Below are 19328 nucleotides of genomic sequence, written 5' to 3' on the forward strand. Positions count from 1 at the left end.
TATGCCCCCCTATGTTTATTGTAGTATTCTTTACAATATCCAAAACATGGAAGCAACCTAAGTGTCTAGTGATACATGAATGGATAAAGAAGATGTAGTATATATACAAAATGGATTTTTACACAGGCATAAAAAGAATAAAAAGAAATCTTGTCATTTGCAACATGGATGTATCTACAGGGTATAATGCTAAGTGAAATAAGTCAGTCAAATACAAATATCATATGATTTCACTCATATGTGGGATTTAAGAAACAAATGAACAAAGAAAAAAGACACAAAAACCCCAGACTTTTAAATACTGAGAACTGGTGGTTACCAAAGGGAGGTAAGTAGGGGGATGGGTGAAATAGGCGATGAGGATAAGAATATACATATCATGAGAGCACTCAGTAATAAATGGAATTATGAGTCACTGTATTACATACCTGAAACTAATATAACACTGTATGTTAATTATATTGGAATTAAAACGTAAATTAAAAAAATATATTAGCTGTAGGTTTTTCATAGATGCCCTTTACTACATTGAAGAAGTTCTCTTCTTTTTCAAGTTTATTGAGAATTTTTATTATGAATTGGATTTTGTCTAATGCTTTTTCTATATCTATTGAAATTATTGTGTGGTTTTTATCCTTTATTTTATTAATATAGTATGTTAATTTATCTTATAATATTAAACTATCTTTACATTGCTGGTTTGAATGCCACTTGATCAGAGTATATAATCCTTTGTATATGTTGCTGGATTCAGGATCAATCTGACTTTGGAAGAAATGCAGAAATTAGTCAAGTGAAGCAGTCTCTACAAAATCTTGTTTTTAATGATATTTTTTAAAAATTAGAAAGTTCAGTTATCAGTATCTTTTGTCATTAGGACTAGTAACCCAAAAGATTGAAACACTTCACAAATATAATCTATGTTGCAATTAACAATGTAGAATGTGTTTTGAAACTATACATTCTTCTAATGTTAAACAAATATTTTATTCACCTGGATAAGGAGGACTCATTTCAATTTTGTGATACCTGCCTATTCATTTATTTTTTCTTTTAATATTTTAATTATTCATTTTAAGAGAGAGAGAGCCTGTGTGTGTGAGTGGAGGGAGGGGCAGATGCAGAGGGAGAGAGGTTACCTCCCATGCTGAGTGCAGAGCCCAACGTGGGGCTTGATCCCACAACTGTGAGATCATGACATGAGCCGAAATTAAGAGTCGGGTGCTCAACTGCCGGAGCCACCCAGGTGCCCCTTATTCATTTCTTAGTGGTATATTTTGAAACTATAATTCATTTTATTTCATTACTACAATTAAAGGCTCAAAGTCTCTTATGACCTTTCTGAAAGACAAAAACTCAGAAAATTCAAACTGCAATTTTCATATCTAGCTCTTGTTTTGAACAGTGAACATTATGGATTTATCCCCATTTTCATCCTTGTCTTTCAAAATGAGTTTGAAAAGATCGTTCTCTTTTTTACAAGCTAGAAAGTGTCCTTTGTACAATGAAGACTCAAATTGTATCTTATCATCATGGCCTGGAACACTTCTCTGAAAGAATATGATGTCATTTCCTTCATCATTGATACTATCCGGAGGACTCATTTTCTACAGAGGGAAAAAAAAAAAAAAACATGGTTCAATTTTTTAAGGGCATGAACAGTTTGAATACATGTGATTTATTTTGAAGTTTATCACTACACAGAACTAAAGAAGTTTTTATTCTCATGAGTTAAGAAAAAACAAACCTTTCAATGTAAGATTACTGATCTCTTCTCCCTCTTATTTTTTTTATTTTTTTATTTATGATAGTCGCACAGAGAGAGAGAGAGAGAGAGAGGCAGAGACACAGGCAGAGGGTCTTCTCCCTCTTAATTCCAAATCTATTCTCCCTGTTTACTCTGGCTTTTCCCACCATTGAATGCACATTCAGGTTTAGGCTTGTAGTTTCTTTTTTCCTCTTCCCTGAGTGGAGTCCATATCTGGTCAAGACGAAGTAGAGTTCCAGCACAGACCAGCTGTTTGTGCTGTTAGTTCCTGTTTTCTTCAACCATTCACAGCTAAACAAGTTGATAACACCACTCCTAGGCATAGACTAGCTCTTGTGAGCCAAATGTGAGAGAGGCAGAAAGCTGCAAGCATCTTAGCTTCCTTCTTCCTTCAGTGGGGCCGAGGACTGAAACTTGCTATAAATAGATCCCCTACTTGTACTGGGGCAATGCCTTGGGTTCCAGTATAGCCTTGCTTATTGGCTGAGACAGTACTTTTGCTCTGCCAAGCACTCTAGTTCCATAGTAGATTTCAATTTTTATCCTGACATTGGCTGGGTCCTACCCTGAACCAAATGTTGACTCCTATATCTTTCAGCCACAGCATAAGGTTTTCTCAAGGATAGCTAGATCATTTGAGACTATAATCCTGCTGGTCACCCAACTGTACTTTTCCTATTATTGCATCATATTTACTTCTTGGGATGGGCTAGAAAATGTGAGGATCACCTGAGATTCTTTCCATGTTAATCCCAGAGCCAGCAGACATTTTGATTTTAATTTTGAACCCTTGGTAGCAAAGATTACCCTGATCCTGTCTAAGGAACTGATGGAAAGACCTCCAGACCCAAAATAGCATTCCAGCATCCTCTCAAGATACCTGAAAGAATCTGAGTGGAGGGGGCTACCTCCAAACTTCACAATCAGTGGAATTTATAGTTCTAACTGACCTTTGTCCTTTTTCAACAAATGAGAGTCCTGAACTGATGACAGTATAAACGAGTTCACTCCAAGCTCATAATTCTATGCCTGTCTACAATATACCAGAATTTAGGAAGAGACCCCAAACTGAGGGAGCCAATTTGGGACTAAGCTAAAGTCTAATGTATAAGTAATAGATCATTCCTAGTTAAAACTCCAAGAGGTCTAGAAATATTAGAGAGAGGTAAACCTTTTAGTTCAAATCTAGTGTGGAAAGTTATTGTTGAAGGTAGAGGTGTGGATAAGCAGAATAGGTGATCTCTAACTAGTTCGATGTCCTATTTCAGAACAAAGGCAAGGAAATCTTGGGGCAGTGGCTCTCCTTGGTTTTAATATTGATTATTCAGAGCCCTCTTTGAGAAGGTGCACAAGTGGACATGGAAACAATCCCAATGACCTTGGCGAACCCTCAACTTGGAAAGGTCTACCTGGTGAAACTTGGGTGCTCCAAGGGCCTAAAGTATTCTTTACATCAGGAGGAATTGAATCTGAACCCAGGGAAAGGGAAGCTTGACCTAACATCTAATTATTTTGGTCCTCTCCCAAGTGCACTAGTAAATCTGAGAGAACCCTGACCCTGCCTGTAGTATAAACAAAAAATAGACACTGACAGTAAGCTCTTGAAGCAAATCCCTCTTGGTGTCATGAAGGTTCCTGCCCAAAGAAAATCGGGGATAACCAGAAGCACTAGGACTTTATAGCTAGTAACCAATCCAGAAAGGTGAGCACATAATGGCAGCCAGTTGTGTCTTACAATCTAGAATTTAGTCTATATTTATAATCATGACTAAAATCCTTATTAATGGGTGGAAGACAGATTAAAGAACATGCATTAAAAATTGTCCTAGGGATCCCTGGGTGGCTCAGCGGTTTAGCACCTGCCTTCAGCCCAGGTATCACAAAAAAAAAAAAAAAAAAAAAAAAAAAAAAAAAGAAAGAAAAGGTGTTCAAGTAATGATACACCCATTAAAAAAATTTAAAAAAATAAAATAAAATAAAACTGTTCCTAAATCCCTCCTTCCCACTAAGTATCACCTGAGTCCTTCCATTTGCTATGAAGCTAATGAAATTTAAATGTCAGAGCCCCTCACTTGTCTTCCTAAAGACCTTTTCTTTCTTTCTTTTTTAAGATTTTATTTATTTGTTCATGAGAGACAGAGAGAGAAAGAGGCAGAGACACAGGCAGAGGGAGAAGCAGGTTCCATGCAGGGAGCCTGACATGGGACTCAATCCTGGGTCTCCAGGATCAGGCCCTGGGCTGAAGGCAGCGCTAAACCACTGAGCCACCGGGCTGCCCAGGCCTTTTCTTATTTTAAATAAACCATCAACTTTATTACTTTGGTGATTTTTTATATTCTCTTTCTTTAAAAGGGCTGCCCAAATTATAGAAGCTTCAGGCTCTCGAAGACCTGGATTTGCCTAGTTCCTACTCTACGCTGAGTATTATTTCCATCTTAACATCCTCCCCAGTCTCTCTCAACAAGACTGCTTACAGGTTAGGTTCATCCGTTTCTGAATCTGCCTCCACAACTGAATTAGTTGTCCTCTACCCCAGAAGGCTGGAGCTTAGTCAAGTCCCTCCTTCCCTTCTGAGTTTGTTGCTAAATAATAACGTGCTTAACCCACTCCAGCTCATTTGTTAGCTCCCAGGCCTTGAAAGCCATTATGATAACTAAGCTTCCTGCCTGTCAGGTCAACATGGGAGATTCCAACTGCCACCAGAAGGGAGTGGCACTCTGGTTGGAAGGCGATGGCCTAAGGGCACAGCTAAAGTTGGAAGTATTTGTTGCATTGGTCTTCCTTGGAGGATATATTTTAATCAATTAACTAATTAATTCGAGAGAAAGGGAGAGCGCACATGAGCTGGGGTGGGGTGGGGAAGGACAGAAGGAGAGGGAGAGGGAGAGAGAGAGAAGGTAAGGTGGGATCTCACATTCCTGAGATCAGGACCTCAGCTGAAATCAAGAGTTGGACGCCTAACCGACTGTGCCACCCAGATTCTTTCTTCTTTCTTTTCTTTTTCTTTCTTTCTTTTCCTTCCTTCCTTCCTTCCTTCCTTCCTTCCTTCCTTCCTTCCTTCCTTCCTTTTCTTCTTTCTTTCTTTTTCTTTAGACAAGAGGGAGGCAGAGACACAAGCAGAGGGAGAAGCAAGCTCCTGGTTATGGAACTTGATCCCAAGACCTTAAGATCATGCCCTGAGCCGAAGGCAGATGCTCAACCACTGTGCCATCTGGGTGCCCTGGATTATATTTTAAAGTGGCTCTTTCTACCTTCCCAAAGTTAAACTAGTTATAACTAGCTTCCAGTAGGAACTGGGTGACCTTGACATCAGTTGTTTATTGGCAAATCCCCACTTAGCAAGTCTTTCATGTTGTGGATTCACCTTTGAAACACTGTCAACTTGTGAGCAAGCCCTGGCTGCTGTTATTGGGAAGAAAGTTTTCTGGGTCAGTCTGTAGCTATAGTTAATGGTTGTTTATTTGATAATACTGGAGAAAATAGAGAAAAATAATGGAGAAGAAAGAAAAATAAGCAGTGGCCAGAGGTAATTTATCTGACCTTGAGACAGATTAAAGAGCGTTCAGTTGGTTTAAGTGTCTGACTTTTGATCTCAGCTGGAGTCTTGATCTCAGGGTTGGGAGTTCAAACCCCACATTAAAATGTATTTATTCACTAAATAAATAAATAAAGAAAATAACATACACAAAGAAAGTAACATATATCAATTGAAAGTTGAAGGATGTAGCCAAGACTTAGGCTAAGAAGCAGGAACAAAATAATTAGGGATTAAAATATAAATTACATTATCATCATAATTTACAAAGTAGAGGGCTTACAGAAGGTCAGTTAGCTTCATTCTCTGTGTTAGGACTCATTCTGGAAAGTCACATGCCATTCTTTACTAATACATGATAATTCATGTCTGTATTCTATATTATTACTTTATCTATGGGTTGATTATTCAGAAGACTCTGGTTCTGAAACAAGTCTGCCCCTTCTCCCCCTATAGCAGGCTCAGAAAAACTATGATGTTATTGTAATGTTAGAGAGTCTGACAATTTTTAGTAACTATCCATTTTCATGCTTCTCTGCTTCTTGCTACTCTTGTTCTAGATAAAAGGTTGGACTGAGGATATTTGGGTTTTCAAATTTTGCACAAAAACATGACTAAAACAAATTAAGGCTCAGTCTTACCTGAAAGGAAATAGTTTTGTTCTTACAGGAGAGAGTAGACATTGTCTTATACTTCACAGAGATAGTTACTGCCAGACCTCTAGTGAGGCTATCTTTATACATATAGATGATAAATATGGTATGGGGTGCATTATCTGAAACAAACCATTAATAAAGGAAAACACTAGTTAGAAAGAAGTCTTGCAAATCAGTATTATGGAAATTAGCTTAAGGATAATCCTTAATAGACCCATTACCATTACTCTGAGGTTCAGTCAGTTCAATAGGCACCCTCACATTCTTTAAAACACATTCACAATATGTATTGTAACACAAATGATGCAACGTTTTGAGTGTTTTACAGATCCTTTGAGTTCTAAAAGATTGTTTTTAACTTTATTTATTTATTTATTTATTTATTTATTTATTTATTTATTTATTTTAAAGATTTTATTTATTTATCCATGAGAGACAGAGAGAGAGAGAGGCAGAGACACAGGCAGAGGGAGAAGCAGGCTCCATGTAGGGAGCCTGACATGGGACTTGATCCCAGGTCTCCAGGATCAGGCCCTGGGCTGAAGGCTGCAGCGGTAAACCGCTGAGCCACCCAGGCTGCCCCTGTTTTTAACTTTAAATGCTAAGTAGAACATTTAAAAAATCTGTTAAGGTAAAAATTTAGTTTTTTTCAAAAGTGCACAGTCACTGTTTCAACTCTGCTTTAGCTCTGGTATTTAGAATTCAAACCTTGGGAGGCAAACTGATTCACTTTGTAAGGCACTCTAAGTTTCTGGCGTAAGACAGACTTACCTGAAATGCTTGTATATTTATTTTTGAGTTTTGAAAATGCCGCCAGCAATTTCAGCTATAAGCAGCAGGTATTAAGGATCTATGTAGAGATCCTATATAGTTAATGCTATTAACAAGTGAAGGGATTGATGACCTACATGTAGGGTCAACAGCAGGACCTCTAGCAATGTCTATTGCGTCTATTTTTCACCCCAACTAAAAAAATGTGGGATACCCTATCAAGTTTCTTATGAGTGAAATTATTACTACTCCTAGGACTTTTCATCTGAGGATTAGATCTATCAGAGAAAAACAGAGGTAGTTAAATGGAGTGGCTAGAAGTAGTTTATCACTTTTACGTTACAAATATATATTTTTAAAAATACCTGTACAGTCAGAATCGGGCATATCCTCAAATACAGGTTGATTTCCCTCGTTAACGAAGAGGACTTGGTCGTTCAAATTTCGTATGATTGAGAGTTTAGGTTCAAGCTTGCCAAAGTAATCTGATTCCAGGCCTTCTACAATGCACATTAAATATCCTTTAAAAATACGTTTTTCCCCCGCTAAATTTACAAATAAGCATACTATATGTCTTTCAGTTTTCAATAGCTACTGATCATAATCTGGTACAGAAGCAGCTATGATAAAGTTGCACAGTGTTTCTTTAACCCACTTCCAAGAGCACGCCCCAGTTCTTGTTATCACCCAGAACTACTCTACTTTTACAGTTTTATATTCAAATATTCTGTTTTCTAACCACAATGTCTCATTCCTTTAGCTTTCTTAAGCTTTTCCTCTACTTCAGAGTTCTGCCTCTTAAATTTTCTCCCTGTCTAACCTCTTCCTTTCTTCCCTTTCTTCTCTATGCAGCTTGGACCTCGTGGCTCATCATTTTATCTACCCCTTTGCCAGTATCTTAAATCTCGAATTTGTTTGTCCTCCTACTACAAAACCCCAAACCTGGCCGCCTGAGTGTGGCTAGCAAACAATTATAGAAATGTACAAATTGGTGCCATCACAAATTCACCGATACAATGTCAATACATTCTGTTAACACTATTTTTCCTAGTGTTCTTAAGTTTCAGTGCCTAAAATTATTTATAATAAACACATTATTTCTATAATCAGAAAACATAAAGTTCTTTTCACTTTGAGATTTAATATTCCTCCATCAATTGTATCCAGTCTGTAGCTGGCCTTGTTTCTTTCTTCCTTTTAATAGCTAAGCTTCTGGTAAGAATTGTCTGTATCACTTCCTTACCATTTACTCTTCTACTAATTGCAATCTGCCTCTGCCTCCATTTCTCCATTAAACTGCTTTCGCCGAGATCACCAAATTCCTTGTTGGCAAATGTGATAGACTTTCTGGCCCTTGGTTTTCAAGGCTGCAAAATCTAACAGGGTGCCTATGAACTCCAGCTTGAAAGGCTTTCCTGGGATTCTGTGGCATTCTCTTGGTTTTTCTCCTTCCTTTTTGGTTACTCTGTTCTTTATCAGCTTCTTTTTCTACTGCATCCTTTAAATCCTTTCCATAGAGTTTAGTCCTTGGCTTTCACTTTCTCACTCTATACATTTCCTCTGATTTGCCTTTTTAATCCGGTAACTTCAGATGTCATTTCTATGCATAAGTCTCCTACATCTATATAACCAGCCCAGATTTTCATCCCGAGCTCCAAACTTTATGTCCAAGGGTCTACTGGACATTTCCACTAGGATTACCCACAGACAAGATCCAAAACTAAATTGATGTCTTTCTCTTTGCTCTGCAAACCTCTTTACCCTATTCTTCCTCTTGTGTTTCCTATTTAACTGAATGGTAGAAATTGCCTACGTGAAAAAAATGTAGCCATCATCTTTTCTTTCTCTCCCCAGCCCCAATCATGTCCTGTTGATTCTCTCAAATATTTCTAAAATCCCTCCACAGCTCTTCATTGGTACCTGCTGTGCCTACCTTAATTCATGTCACCATCATTTCTTACAGGGACTGCAATAATAGCCTCTTAATTGGTATCCCCATGTCCGTACATCAGTTCTTTATATTGAAGCCAGGAGGAATTAAAATTCAATTTTAATTAAAGTTGAAATTCAGAGAGATGATCATATTATCTCTGAATTTTAACGAGGCACATAGCCACTCAGAATAAAGATTAAATTTTCCAGATTTCCTCACAGCTGGTGTGACCACATGACTAAATTCTAATGGATGGAATATGAGTGCAGTTGATGTGTGTGACTTCTAAGAAGAGCCTTGAAAAGGAATGGGGTTTTCTTCCCCTTATTTTGAATCCTTTCTTGCTGGCTGGGATACGGACCCAGGAAATGTGGTAATGCTTTTCGAGTATGTGAATGTGTTCAATAACCTAGGGATGCTGGAATAACAAGAGAGAAGAAACTTGAGGTCCCAACATCATTAGGCAGTATCTAGCCATACTAATCCTAAATTACTGACTTGGACTTGTGTTTGACAGAAGCATTTCCTATCTTATTCAGTTACTATGTTTTTGGATCTCCTTGTTATGGCAAACCACTCTGAATACCAGATCATGTACACTGTGCACAATGAACCCCTATTATCCCAAAGATAAGGTCCAAATTCCCTATCTTGGAATAAGGGAACCTTCTTTATCTGCGCCCTATTATCATTCTTCTCTCACCATTCTCCTACTCCCATTCTGAGTTACTTTTAATTCCTCATAGCTGCCATGCTTTCTTTCATATCTTGGCCTTTGCATGTGGTCTTTTCCCTACCTAGAATACTTCCTCTTGGCTAACTCCTATTCACTCTTTAAATCTGTCCCTCCTTCAAAGTGCCCTCCCAGAATCTACTGGACTAAATTAGGTGCCCGTTTTATGTGCTCCCTTTGTGCCTCTGTAACACTTAACATATTGTATTCCAATTGCCTTCCTGATGTGCTTGCTACTTTCTGTGGGAACCATGTTTTGCTCACCATTGTATCCTACTGCTTAACATAGTGCCTGGGATATAGGTATCAATATTTATTGAATTAAGTAAGTGGAGAGTAGGGCAATCTTTAAGAAACATGAGGGGTTATATGCCAATTATAACTCAGTAAAGCTGGGGGGGGAAAGAAACATGAAAAAGTAGTATTTTTTTTTTCAAATAAATTGCCATCTTCTATTTCCAGTTCAGTAGGATTACTTTAAGAATGGGAAAAGTGCTATTTTTAAGGAAAAGTATGAGAAACTATACTGTGGACTTTAATAACCTGGGGGTCTGTTAGAGGGTCACAGGCCAGACATGGGTATGATCTTACCTAAATACCAGAAGGACAAGGCCTGGGTGCATTCACATCTTAATAAGACTCAGTGACTTAGCCTCATAATTCTGCTTGCTCCACCCTTCCCCAGCTCATCTATTTCCAGAAATCTCTGGCTCCTGGGCACCTCCCAGGCTTTTTCCCAAAGCATTTCTGAGAGAGAGGGTTGAAGAAGGAAGATTTTCTTGATTTTGGACAACTCTCATGCTTCAATCCCTTTTTCCTCCAGAGAATCCATGATTTCCTGCTAATCTCAGGATCTGTATAACAGGCAAAGTCTACTTTGTAGATTCTAAGGGCTAGAGAATTTCCTAAGGTGTAGAGAGAAACATATTTTGCTAGAGGTTCCTTTTGTATCCCTTAGGGTTATCTTTATTCCAAGGCTGTTCTTTGGGGTCCATATTCCTTTGAGGGAAGATTCGCTTCTCAAATATACTGGTACCAGTTTCTCTCAGCTGAGAGTGGTGATATGAGTGTGTCTGACAGACACTCAAGTAGTTACTTATTTTACAAAGAAAGAGAAATAAATTTATACTTTACCATCACTTTCCGCTAAAGGAGAAAAAAGAGAAACAAAATATGTTAAGTTCTATATTTCAATTCAGAATATTTTTTACCCTATCATTTCATTGCTCTCCTGTCACTCCCCAAAATTTAACCACTATCTTACCAGTGATGGCCTTTGTGGAACTCCATCAGAAATATTATATAATCATCTTAAAGGTCCCATAAAATGAAGCTCATTAGACTTAGTGTGTTCCCAGGTAAATTAGATATAAAACCTATATCCAGGGTTTATAAATTTAAATTTTCAGTTAAAATGAAATTTTATAAAATGAGAGATTTACTCTTAAGTTTATTGTTTCTTTTTAAAAATATTTTATTTGTATATTTGACACAAGAGAGAGAGAGAGAGAGCACAAGCAGGGGGAGCAGCAGACAGAGGAGAGGGAGAGGGAGAAGCAGGCTCCCCAGTGGAACAGTGAACCTGATGCAGGCTGGATCCCAGGACCCTGGGATCATGACCTGGGCTGAAGGTGGATGCTTAACAGACTGAGCCACCCAGGTGCCCCAGGTTTATTATTTCAATGGAAAAGTCACCTGGGGATTTTCTACAAAGCTTTCAAATGAAGTCAGCCTTTCAAGTGAAGCCCAACTGCCCAGGGAAGATTAGTCATTAGCACCTGTTTTTATTTGTCAAATATGTTTACCTAAAATGGTGAAACTCACTCACAGAACTCTAGATCTAAGGTATTTCTTATATGATTTGCAGTTTGTTTTGGGAAATTATATTCCCTGAATGTACCCAATTTTGTGGGATTTTCATGATGTGTACCTGAAACCACCTTGAGTTAGCTACTGTTAAAAGTGCCAGGATTTATGGTGGGATGAGGTGCTAGGATGTTGGACATATTGTGGTTAATTTCTAGAGGCCCAATATTTTTTCTCTTCCGAGAAGAGTGTCATTACAGAGAGTATTACAATGCAATTTGGTGACAAAAAAGAGGCACTTAATAGTTCACCTCACAACATCTTTTCTAGTTGCATACATTTCTGAACCCTCATTTGGCCTATTGCCATAAGCTTACCTTTAAAGTACAGTGTATTGTTAACAAATTTCATTTTCACAAGGTTGATGCAATTGTCTTCTATTAGGTTAGTAGCCATCTTTATTCCTAATGAAAGCAAAGCATTGAAAAGGTAGTGGTTGATACATATATATAAAAAGAATTTTTACTATTTACTGCCTTGTACTACCCTGAATTCAGAAGTCAGTGTTATCACCCGGCATGCTGATGAACACTTTGGACACTTAATAAATGCTTGGATCTTTGGCTTATGAATACACATATTCAAATGTTCTCTTGCCAACCATCAGATATTTGGAATCTAGAAAGTGTCTTTTCATAAAACAGTGTTATAAAGGATGGATAAGTGGCCCGCTACTGAACTGAAATATTGTCCTAGTATCTTGGGAGAAATAGAATATCAATATAAATATAAGATGCCTGTCATTTAACTACAGATTGGCTCTGTCTTTCAACCAAAAGGATCACGTGCATGGGGATTCAACGGGATCACTTCATTGTCAAAATACTTAAAGTGAGACAATGATAAAAATGGTCCCTTCACTTGGCAGTGAGGGTGAGGCTTGTCATCTGGTGGCTCTTTTTCTCTCTACACAGCAGCAGCAGCAGCAGCAGCAGTTTTAGATCTGGAATTTGGCTTATACTATGCCTTTTACACAAATAATATGTAAATATACAGTATTTCTGTAAAAAACAACAACAAATAATATAGGCCTTGAAAATGTTAAAACTTTTCTGTGCTCTTCTCTTGTGTCCCTACTCTACTCCACTCCACTCCAATATAGTATGTTCCTTCCAGACCTTTGTCTATGAAGCAGGGAAATTTGTGAACTTGGATGGGAGAAAAATTTACATATTTATTTTTACCAGTTTCTAACTGACATTTAGCAGTTCCTTCCATTATGGTGTAGGAAACAAACAAATTATTGGCAGTACCTGTAATGTCATTAATAGAAATACATATTTCCTATTGTGTTATCTTGAGATCTTGAAATAAGGTTTGAAATATACAGAAGTGATTGGTCCTCCCAGTAGATTTTGTAATTTATGTGTTAATGAAGAAGCACATAATTATACTATATCAAAATTTGTTAAATTTTTTTTGATAACTCCATTTTGATACAATAGATTTCCTTTATAGTCCAGTATTTAATGTTATGCATGTAAAGATATTATTTTGAGAAGGGATCCATAAATTGCACCAGATTGTGGGTCCATGACACAGAAATGGTTAAGAGGTTCTATCTACTCCAGAGTTCAGCAGTACCTTGGATCCCCCCCTTTTTTTTTTTTTTTAAGATTTTATTTATTTATTCATGAGAGACACAGAGAGAGAGCAGAGACCTAGGCAGAGGGAGATGCAAGCTCTATGCAGGGAACCTGATGTGGGATTTGACCCCGGGACTCCAGGATCATGCCCTGAGCTGAAGGTAGACGCTCAACTGCTGAGCCACCCTGTCGTCACAGTACCTTGGATTCCTGAGGGTAGTTATGATTGGGACTCTAAGGGAGGTGGTTGGGTCACAGTCGTCATTGGTATATATAGGGGTATTTTAAGCTGAAGGTTCCAGTTAGAGAATTGACTCGAACATTTTTCTGGCATAGTCTGCTGAAGCCAGATATATATGGTAGAGGAAGCAGGAAATTAGAACCCAGTTTAAAAACGTAATCCAAATTAGGTTAACCCAAAACCCTTGTCAATTGGTGGCTATTTAAATTTTATCTAGGTTCAGTTCCTTATACACATACAAATGTGGATAGTTATCAAATTTATATAGATATATAATATACAAACATATGAAATAACAGCTAGGGTAGTCTTCTCCACAAACTTTAATGTTATGTAATGGACTCGTATTTTTGGAAAATAATTTACCCAAAAAGTACTAAGTAGTATGTGCAGGAATTGTATGAATTTACTTATGTTTACTAGAGTGAGTAGTGAGTCAATGAGTGAATGTATTTAGAGGACACTGTTACCTTAAAAAATAATAATATTACACAATATTTGAAATCATTCATCAGTTAATTACTGAGCATGCACTAGGTGTCAGGCGTGGAGTTAGAAAGCTGACAAAACACAATACCTACCCTCCAATTACTCAGAGTCTAATGAGAGACAAATATATAAACAATTCCAAAATAGTATAATGAATGCTTTAAGAGCTAGGTTTACAAGAGACCGTCTCTGTGTGCCTGGCTTGTTGAAGAAGATATCTTAGAGGAAGTGATAACTGTGCTGATTTGTAAGAGAGACAGGCATTTTCAAGGCCAAAGGAAGAGCTTTCCAGAAAGAGGGAACAATCTAAGCAAAAGCTAGGAAGCAGGGAATTCTGAGAGAACATGGCTTATTTGGTGCCTCATCATTATTATTGTAGTTGATGCAAATGCAGCCCCATTTTACAGGAGGTAAGCATTCTTGATGATCTCACATAGTTAAAGATTAACTTCCTCAGGAGTAAATAGAAAAGTATGTAAAGTGTTATCCTTGGAGTACATAAATCTACAACAACCAAAGTAGTATTCTAGCTTTCTTTCTTTGTTTCAACTTTCTCACCCACTAAAGCTTTGCATAGTGCTCTCTCCACACAGTGTATCATGGTGGTACTTTGGCCTTTATTCTTGCACCTGTTTTTCCAACTTATTTATTTGGAGATGTTTTTCTGCACAACAGTAACAATACCCCTCGGCACTTCAATAGCATTACTATCAGGTATAAAAATATTTAAAATTATGAGAGTAGTGAATATTTTAAAAATACCATACAAAACCTGTATGTCTCAGGAACTTCTGATATATTTAAAGAATAGCCTAGTTTACATAATACTGACAAGGAAGTAGATCATTGTCAGGTATAAGAGACATTTAAATGTGTCAAGTTTTTTTTTTTTTTCAAGAGTGTTAACAGTTCACAACTCACTTAGCCTACCAGCTTTGAAATTATGTCATTCTAGATAAACTAATTTGGAGGACTTCACATATTTTCATTATGTCTATGAAGTGAGGCTCTTATTTTTTACATTTCATGTATTGATCCTGCCTAGTTCAATTCATATAAAATGCAACTTGCGATGTAGTTCAGTTTGACAAAACTCCGGAAGGAGAGTCAGATTATAAAGACCTGGCTGAAGTAGGCTAAAGAGTTTGAACTGTTTTTCTGAAAAAAATACTAATTTTCTTCAAGTAGGAGAAAGACAAATTTATGTTTTAAAAAGCTCGCCCTGGCAGCAGACTAGAGGATGGGTTCTATTGGTAAAAATGGACAGAGCCCAGAAAACAACCTCAGAAGCAATGTTAACAGTTCCGGTAACAGTTGATGAAGCTATAAACTAAGGTAGTGGCTGTGGGGATGAAAGGAGATTTAACAGCAGGATTTTTAAGCTGATTGGCTGTAGATCAAATTGGAAGGAGGAGGAACTGCAAGTGACTTCAAAGTTGATGGCTTGGGCAATTTGCTGAGTGGTTATAACTCAAATAAAAAGAGAATGACAGGCTTGAGTAGAAGATAATTAGTTTAGTTTTGCAAATCTCGGAGAGAAGTGTCAGAGAAGGCAAGGGAGAAAGGAATTTCAAAGACATGCTTGAGATCAAAAGCTGTAGAGCTCACAGTTTAGATACAAGCTCAAACTTGTTCATTGAACTTGGCAGTTAGTAGGAAGTTTTGGTGTTAGCACAGTATGGGGAATGTGGAGGGAGCAGAGGCACGCTGATAAAGATCTAGAGCAGAATTGGGTGGGGAAGGACAAGAGGTGCAGGGAAATAAGACAGCAAATACAAATCATTCTTTTAGGGAGTTTGGCTATAAAGCGAAGAGAGAGGGTGGGAGCTGGGTGGCGGGGGAGGTGGGCAGGGGCAGTATGTAACTTGCAAATTTCAGTTTCTGACTTGAGACCCACAGTCCAACTGTAGGATATACTAATGAATTACTTTCCGAAACATTCTCAAGTAACCTGTCCCAAATGGAAACCAGGGAGTCCTCGACTCCTTTGTCTAAACTGCTTCATAAATACTGTAAATTATAACTCAGAAATGTCTCTAGAATTTGGTATCTTTTCTCCATTGCCATCACCACTGTTTTATTTATTTATTTACTTTTTATACTGATTAATCCAGTTTTTTAATTTAAATTGAATTAATTAATATATAGTATATTATTAGTTTCAGAGGTAGAATTTAGTGATTCATCAGTTGCATACAACACCCAGGGCTCATTCCATCACCCAGTTACCACCCCCCCTTCCAGCAACCTTCAGTTTGTTTCTAGTGTTAAGAGTCTCTTATGGTTTGTTTCTCTTTCTGATTTTGTCTTATTTTATTTTTCCCCTCCCTTCCCCTGTGATTGTTGTTTTTTTTTAAGATTTTATTTATTTATTCATGAGAGACACACAGAGAGGCAGAGACACAGGCAGAGGGAGAAGCAGGTTCCATGCAGGAAGCCTGACGTGGGACTTGATCCCAGGTCTCCAGGATCACACCCTGGGCTGAAGGCGGTGCTAAACCACTGAGCCACCCCGGCTGCCCTATTTTGTTTCTTAAATTCCACATGAGTGAAATCATATGAAAATTGTCTTTCTGACTGACTTATTTCACTTAGCATATACCCTCTAGTTCTATCCATGTCATTGCAAATGGTAAGATTTCATTTTTGATGGCTGAGTAATATTCCATTGCATATATACACCACATCTTTATCCATTCATCTGTTGATGAATTCATCTGGACTCTTTCCATAGTTTGGCTATTGTGGACATTGCTGCCATAAACATTGGGGTGAAGTTGCCCCATTAGATCACTATGTTTATATCCTTTGGGTGAATACTTAGTAGTGCAGTTACTGAATCATAGGATAGCTCTATTTTTAACTTTTTGAGGAACCTCCATACTGTTTTCCAGAGTGGCTGTACCAGCTTGCATTCCCACCAGCGGCGTAAGAGGGTTCCCCTTTCTCTGCATCTTCAACATCTGTCATTTCCTGACTTGTTAATTTTAAGCCATTTGGACTGCCCACCAGCACTGTTTTAAATTCAGCCCTCATCACTTCCGACATCTTCTATTTTAATACTCCTTGACTTGGTTTTCTTGCTTCCAGAGTCCCCCAGGCTACATAATGTTGCCAGTGTCACTTCCCCTGCCAGGCCACAACTTCCCTGCTTTTGTTGCCTGCCAAACCTTTCATTCTTCATCCTTTAAGGCCCAGCTCAAACATTTTCTCTAGGGAAGCCTCCTGGACTCCTCCATTCATACCTAGTCATTCTTTCCAGAGTGACCCCCTCCATCAATCCCGGTTTATGCTTCTCAAATAGCTCTTACTACAAGATTATTATTATTTTTTTTTTATTTTTATTTATTTATGATCAGCACACAGTGAGAGAGAGAGAGACAGAGACACAGGCAGAGGGAGAAGCAGGCTCCATGCACCGGGAGCCCGACGTGGGATTCGATCCCGGGTCTCCAGGATCGCACCCTGGGACAAAGGCAGGCGCTAAACCGCTGCGCCACCCAGGGATCCCTACAAGATTATTTTGATTACAAATAGGTCTGCCCAGCTTCCATCTGAGTTTCTTTAAAATGAATTGTCCTTTTTTTCTTGAATCCTCAACACCTGGAAAGCTTGTATACAGCAGGAATTCAATAAATGTTAAAATTAATAAATGTTTGCTAGGATAAATTGTGCTGCCATGACAACAGTGTGGAGGGATTGGTAGAATTCTTTTCTGTCTTAAAACCTTCACTCTATCTGAAAGCCAATGAGAAAGAGAAGGAAAATGAAGAAAATCTGAAACATATTTTATTTTACTTTTAAAGTGATTTTACTTATTTGAGACAGAGAGAGAGGGCATGCATGCTTGAGGAGAGGGGTAGAAGGAGAAGGAGAGGGAAAGGGAGAGAGAGAAAATCCCGGGCAGACCCCATGCCGCTAAGTGGGAGCCCTATGCAGAGCTCTATCTCACAACCCTGAGATCCTGATCTGAGCCAAAAGGAAGAGTCAGATGCTTAGCTGACTGAACCACACAGGTGCCCCTGAAATATATTTTATAAAATATATTTAATATGTACTATTATAAATTAATTAATATACATTATTATAAGCAAAATTATTATAATATATTATAAAATATATTAAATATATATTATAAATAAAAATATATTTTATAAAATACTTCTTCAATATTCTCCTTCTTCGTTTTTTTCTCTATTGATTTTTTTATTTCATGTGTTTATTTTTAATTCTTTATTTTCTTGCCACTCTTTGTTAGATCTAAATACAGCTAAGATTACAAATGTTGTGCCCCCTTTCACTCCTCTCCTCAATTTTCCTCTTTTGCTTTCTTAATTCTAGCCTATGAAAATTATAGTTCCCATTGGATAAAGATACTTTGAATATCTCATCTACAATTCTCAGATTACTGACTTTTTCTTTTTTTAAAGGTAAAAGCCACCTTGGAACGATCCTCTGGGGAATATGCACTGGAAATTGGTTCTTTGAAACAAAGCCAGTTTTAGTTATACAAGCCTTGGAAACCAGCCAAAGGCTAGGGAATGGTAGAACTCATGCTGGAAATTAGGTGGTGGGCTTTGCAGTCTTGCCTGGGGCGAGGGACTTAATTTGGAGAGTCTCAGTTTCCTCATTTGAACAAAGAGGAAGTTGAATGGTTAATTTTTTTTCAGATCTTATCCAACCCAGCGTTCTGTAATTCTAGATTCTAGGTAAGGCTGCAAGGAGAGAAACATTTATATGTGGCATATATGCTCGTAACCACTTCCTCAGATCTAACACAACATGTAATGATTGAATATTTATTATATAGCCAGCATTGTTAACCCATTGGAGTTTAAAAACATACTATTAAATTAAAAGTAAAAGTGTCTTGAATTTGAAAAGCAATCACATTTATCCTTGCTGTGGAATTACAATTCTGTGGCATAGGCATGTCATGAAGTGAAGAAGCATATTACCTAGTTCCCTAAAATCAGGTACGTAGTCATCCTGATAGCAGCAAGATCAAAACCTAACTATTCAGTTCTATAAACCATTTCGTTCTTAAAAATGTTGCCCTTTTATGAATATATGCATGTAGGTGTGGCAGAAATGGGATGGAAGAAGACCTAGATAAAAATTTAGGTAGTTAACAATAAAAGATGTATATGTAATCAATGGGTACATACAGACTCAAAGGAAAAAGCAAAAATGGAACTGATGTAGTTGGAATGGCCTTGTGTGAAAAGGAGAATCAAATTTAACCTTAAAGAATGCTTAAGATTTGAATGAATGGAAAAGGAGATGAAAGAACATTTATGTGATCATTAAAACAATGTTGTGGTGGAGGGTGGGCTGAAGGAACCATATTTTAGACTGTAGTGGAACAATCCTGCTGTCCTCTAGTGGACTCAAGGCAGGGTGGGGTTAGAGAGGGCTTTGGAAATCACTGGAAGAATGTGAATTTATCATCTATTTATCTGAAGTTTATTTATTTTTCTTAGTAACTTCTATACCCAGTGTGGGGCTCAAACTCAAGACCCCCAGATCAAGAGCTGCATGTTCTTCTGACTGAACTAGCCAGGTGCCCCCGGAAGAATGTGAATTTAATCTTGCCAGCAATAGGGATGCAGATTACTGAGCGAGCAAATGGATTATGAAAAAGACAGAGGTAGGCTATGACACTACTGTAAGAATTCATGTAGGAATTCACAATATTCATGTAGGGATATTATGAACAGGCCAGGTTATGAAAGATATTGTGGAGTATG

At 37.7% G+C, this 19328-nt stretch overlaps 1 protein-coding gene across 4 annotated transcripts in view; it reads right to left on the reverse strand.

Annotated features, from left to right (window-relative positions):
- Positions 1 to 19328, reverse strand: part of IL18 (interleukin 18) — a 23848-nt gene continuing 4520 nt past the window's right edge. For 2 of the 4 annotated variants that reach the window (XM_077893517.1, XM_077893519.1), the window contains exons 2-6: positions 11580 to 11666; positions 10531 to 10542; positions 7096 to 7230; positions 5945 to 6078; positions 1 to 1607 (exon numbers count right to left, since the gene is read on the reverse strand). In XM_077893517.1, the coding sequence (XP_077749643.1) occupies positions 1386 to 1607; positions 5945 to 6078; positions 7096 to 7230; positions 10531 to 10542; positions 11580 to 11666 (590 nt within the window). In that variant the 3' untranslated portion in view covers positions 1 to 1385. The remainder of the gene's footprint in view (positions 1608 to 5944; positions 6079 to 7095; positions 7231 to 10530; positions 10543 to 11579; positions 11667 to 19328) is intronic. The other 2 variants (XM_077893518.1, XM_077893520.1) reach the window with 1 other exon arrangement.

Source organism: Canis aureus, chromosome 3, assembly GCF_053574225.1.
Source record: "Canis aureus isolate CA01 chromosome 3, VMU_Caureus_v.1.0, whole genome shotgun sequence".
NCBI lineage: Eukaryota > Metazoa > Chordata > Mammalia > Carnivora > Canidae > Canis > Canis aureus.